This window comes from Penaeus monodon, chromosome 5 (assembly GCF_015228065.2).
Source record: "Penaeus monodon isolate SGIC_2016 chromosome 5, NSTDA_Pmon_1, whole genome shotgun sequence".
Lineage (NCBI taxonomy): Eukaryota > Metazoa > Arthropoda > Malacostraca > Decapoda > Penaeidae > Penaeus > Penaeus monodon.
The window spans coordinates 7,088,723-7,093,722 of NC_051390.1; the positions used below are offsets into that span (position 1 = coordinate 7,088,723).

The following is a 5,000-nucleotide window of genomic DNA, read 5'->3' on the forward strand; positions in this document are numbered from 1 at the left end:
AAAAGAGGCTATTCTAGACGCTAGAGATTGATATATACGAGTATAGTGAGAATAAAAGGCGAAGAGAGAGAGAGAGAGAGAGAGAGAGAGAGAGAGAGAGAGAGAGAGAGAGAGAGAGAGAGAGAGAGAGAGAGAGAGAGAGAGAGAGAAGAGAGAGAGAGAGAGAGAGAGAGAGAGAGGGAGAGAGACAAAAAAGGGGTTGCATGATCTGTATCGTAAAGTACCGGAGAGTAAGATCAGACAAAAAAAGAAAAAAAAAAGAATAAAAAATCGTAATCCTTAATCCTACAGTGCCGCAAATGACATGCCGTTTTTAACAAATCCCCCCCCCCCTCCTCCCAATAGAAAGCAAAATAACCACAAAAAACAAAGAAAAGAAAACAAAACACACACACAAACAAACACACACACACACACACACACACACACACACACACACACACACACACACACACACACACACAAACACACACACAAACACACACACACAAACACACACACACAACAAACCATTTTTTCCTACCAGTCCCAGAAGCACCAGTTTCCTCCATAACTTACAGTCAACCCCTTTTAAATCATTTTAATTCCTCCCTCCCCATTAAAACAAGTAAACGATCACACCATTACATCACAGGAGCCTCGCGCCCATTATCGTGAGGACGTTGGCTTTATGTCTTTATCAACACTACCCTGTCAAGAATAATGAAACATAATTTCCCATCTGGGGATTATCCGGGACGAGAAACCCAAAATGTCGGGATTTTAGCGCGAATGGATGGTGGGTTTGAGGTAGGTTTCGAGTGGGCTATGGGTGGGTTCTGTGAGGATGGGGTGGGCTATGGGTGGGTTCTGTGGGGTTGGGTGGGGCTATGGGTGGGTTATGTGGGGTTGGGGTGGGCTATGGGTGGGCTCTGTGGGGTTGCGGTTGGCCATGGGTAGGTTCTGTGGGGTTGGTGTGGGCTATGGGTGGGTTCTGTGGGGTTGGGTGGGCTATGGGTGGGTTCTGTGAGGTTGGGGTGGGCTATGGGTGGGTTCTGTGGGGTTGGGTGGGCTATGGGTGGGTTCTGTGGGGTTGGGCTGGACTATGGGTAGGTTCTGTGGGTTGGGGTGGGCTATGGGTGGGTTCTGTGGGGTTGGGGTGGGCTATGGGTGGGTTCTGTGGGGTTGGGGTGGGCTATGGGTGGGTTCTGTGGGGTTGGGGTGGGCTGTGGTGGGTTCTGTGAGGTTGGAGTGGGCTTTGGGTGGGTTCTGTGGAGCTGAGGTGGACTGTGGGTGGGTTCTGTGGGTTTTGGGGTGGGCTGTGGGTGGGTTCTGTGGAGCTGAGGTGGGCTGGGGGTGGGTTCTGTGGGGTTGGAGTGGGTTTGAGGTGGGTTATATGCCTGGGGTGAATGGAGGCTGATGCTGAAGTGGGTTTCGGGTTCGGGGTAGGCACGGGGTGGGCGTGAGGTGGGCTGTGGGCGCGGGGGAGGGTTGGAAGTGGCTGTGGGGCGAGGTGGGTCTGCGGTGAGTTTGAGGTGGGCTGTGGGTTGACTAAAGGTGGCCTTTAGATTGAACTCTGGGCTTCGCGGGGTGGGTTTGAGGTGGGCTTGAGCGCAGGGGTGGGATTGAAGTGGGTTTGAGATGGGTTTGAGGTGGGCTATGGGTTGGCTATGGGTGGACTTTTTATTGAACTGTGGCCTTGGTGGGCTTTTTGGGGAGGGGGGGGGGGTAGAGGAGAAATTTATGTTTTCTTTTTCTCTTCCTTTTTATTTTTTTTATTATATATATATATATATATATATATATATATATATATATATATATATATATATATATATATACATGCATATATATATATATATATATATATATATATTTTTTTTTTTTTTTTTTTTCTTCTTTTTCCTCCTCCTTTTCTTTCTCTTTTTCTTCTTCTTCTCATTTTTCTTCTTCTTTTTCCCCTTCTTCTTTTTCTATCACTGCTCAAGTATGAGTAGAAAGGAAGTGTCAATGCAGCTAGTGAGATCCTAGTTGCACACTCCTTTTAGTGGGTCGTGTTGCATGGTTGGTTTAGCACTGGCCTCCGGTTTCATACCCGGAGTGACCTAGGTTCGTGTCCTGGTCAGGGAGGGTTGTTATTTATCGAAATCAATGCGGCATTGCATTATTCCATCTTTCGTAAATATACCTCGGTACATCTGACTTAGGACTTGAATTGCTAAATCAATTTCCACCGAGTGCCCACGGGGAGTGAGCATAAAACTTCGCTATCATTACTCAAGTATGAGTAGATAAGTAATGTCTATGGAGCTAGTGAGATCCTAGTTGCTCACTCCTTTTAGTGGGTCGTCTTTTTCTACCACTGCTCAAGTATGAGTAGATAGGTAATGTCAATGCAGTAGTGAGATCCTAGTTGCACACTGCTTTTAGTGGGTTGTGTGGCGTGGTTGGTTAAGCACTGGCCTCCGGTTTCATACCCGGAGTGACCTAGGTTCGTGTCCTGGTCAGGGAGGGTTGCTATTTATTGTTATTGCTCTTATCATCATTATCGTTATTATTGTTGTTGTTTACTTTCATTATTGTTGCAGTTGCTGTTGTAATTAGTAACATTATAACAATTTTAATTATCATCATTATATATTTTTCATTCATTCATATATTTTTTGTTCATATGTTCATATGTTGGTAATTCCATTTAGCACGATAAAATAAGATTTAAAAGAAAGTATATGGCAACTCCTATCCTATCAAGTCATTAGAAAGATAAATCACAAAAATAATTTTCAACTTTATCTACGGTACAACAAAAACTTCTAAAGCATCATACACAAAGTATTTAATTTCTTGTATGTGATTCCATAACAAATGGAAAAGTCCGCTCCATCCCATTATAAAAGAATTAGAACGAAACTCTGACTAATGTACCTCAAAAATAGCAAATTAATAGATAAATAAACAAATAAATAATGATAATGATTTTAAAACAATATGAGAAATAATAAATCTTTCCTCTGACTTTCATATCAACACACACACACAAGGATGGAAGTAATAGTAATAACAAGTATAATAATTATGATAATAATAATAATAATAATAATAATAATAATAATAATAATAATAATAATAATAATAATAATAATAATAATATAATAATAATAATAATAATAATAATAATGATAATAACAACAACAATAATAATAATAATAGCAATAATAATAATGATAACAAAAATAATAAGGATAATAGTACATGATATCAATAATGATAATAACAACAACAATACTACTGGTGACAACAACAATAATATTGATACGAATAAAAACAATGATAATGATAATAATGATAATGATAATAATAATAACAACAACAGAAATAAAATACTAATACCAATACCAATAATGAAACGATATAATGATTACAATACTCTATTCATAATAACAACAACACTAAACAATGCCGATAATAAATATCTCAAGTGAATACGCAAAATAGCCAGACCCTCACCTATAACATCCATATTGGCGATTTCGGAATCCTTTTCAAAACTCGGGTGATCTGCCAAGACCTCACACTTGTACCTTCCTGCTGAGGCGCGAGACACGTTTACCAGAACCACGACGTCTTGGCCTGATCTCTGACGCTGGAAAAGAAAGAAGGAGGTGATTGGGGATGGTGGTTATAGTAAGGATGAGGGTAGTGATAATGATGACGATGAGAGCAATAGTGATGATGGTGATGATGATGATGATGATGATAATGATAATGATGATAATGATGATGAGGAGGAGGAGGAGGAGGAGGATAATGTTGATGGTGGTGATGATGATGATGATGATGATGATGGTGATATAACAGTAATGATAATAATTACAGTAGATATGATAAAGTACCAATAATTATGAATATGATAAGATCTACATCAATATTAACATTAATGATAATACCGAGAGATTGCCTTTTATTAACATATATCTATGAAATACATCAACCATGAACTTTGAATTAATTATATATATAAGATGAAAATCAAATCATTTACGGTTGATCCATATTAAAGAAAACATTATTTGATTGACAAAAGAAATCGATTATAAAGAAGACACAACCACAACACAGATAAAGAAAGAGAAATCAACATGTAAAACAGAGATCATATATTTTTTTTCTCTCTTATTTCCCCCCCAAAAATATACATTGGATACACTTGCATCTGTGTCTTATCTCATCCCTATCTGTTTGAACTCCTGCCTTGGGTATGGTCGTGTTTGTGTTGTATCCGCTTAGCCCAGCTCGCAAGGTTCTTATCACAGCCACACAGCCACGCGAAACTTTGTGCCAAATATCAGCGTAATGTTTGTGCCTACAGTTGTGTCTGGAAAGAGCTGTAAAGCCCTTGGATTACAGACGTTTACATTTTCTCCCGTTATTTTGTACTCGTTCAATGTTTATTTTTGTGTTGTATTTTTTTTTTCTTTTTGTCTCTATCGGTGCGTGTTTATTCTCTCTCTCTCTCTCTCTCTTTCTCTCTCTCTCTCTCTCTCTCTCTCTCTCTCTCTCTCTCTCTCTCTCTCTCTCTCTCTCCCTCTCTCTCTCTACCATTCGCTCTTTTTCTTTGGTTCTGGGTTTCTCTCCTATTATGTGTTTCTGTTTGTCCGTCTTTGTCTGTCTGTTTCTCTCTCTTCGTCTCTCTGTCTTTGTTCTCTATGTATTTCTCTCCTCTCTCTGTCTCTCATTCTCTCTCTCTCTCTCTCTGTCTGTCTGTCTCTCTCTCTCTCTCTCTCTCTCTCTCTCTCACTTTTTTTTTCTCTGTCCGTCTGTCTCTTCCCGCTCTCTCTCTCATTCTCTCTCTGTTTCTGTGTGTGCCTCTCTCCTTTTCATCCTCTCTTCCTATATGTCTGCCTGTCTATCTATCTCGTCCTCCCTCTGTCTCTCACTTTTTCAGAACAGGCACACACGCGCAAGCATTTTATGTCACTAGGTGGCAGAAGTTGGAGAAGGATGGCCAGTCTAGCGTTCTC

At 40.2% G+C, this 5,000-nt stretch overlaps 1 protein-coding gene across 1 annotated transcript in view; it reads right to left on the reverse strand.

The window, feature by feature from the left end:
• LOC119572915 overlaps nucleotides 1–5,000 on the reverse strand; it is a 65,287-nt gene that overhangs the window by 4,423 nt on the left and 55,864 nt on the right. Inside the window, exon 3 of the mRNA XM_037919870.1 lies at nucleotides 3,487–3,622. Coding sequence (XP_037775798.1) covers nucleotides 3,487–3,622 — 136 coding nt within the window. The remainder of the gene's footprint in view (nucleotides 1–3,486; nucleotides 3,623–5,000) is intronic.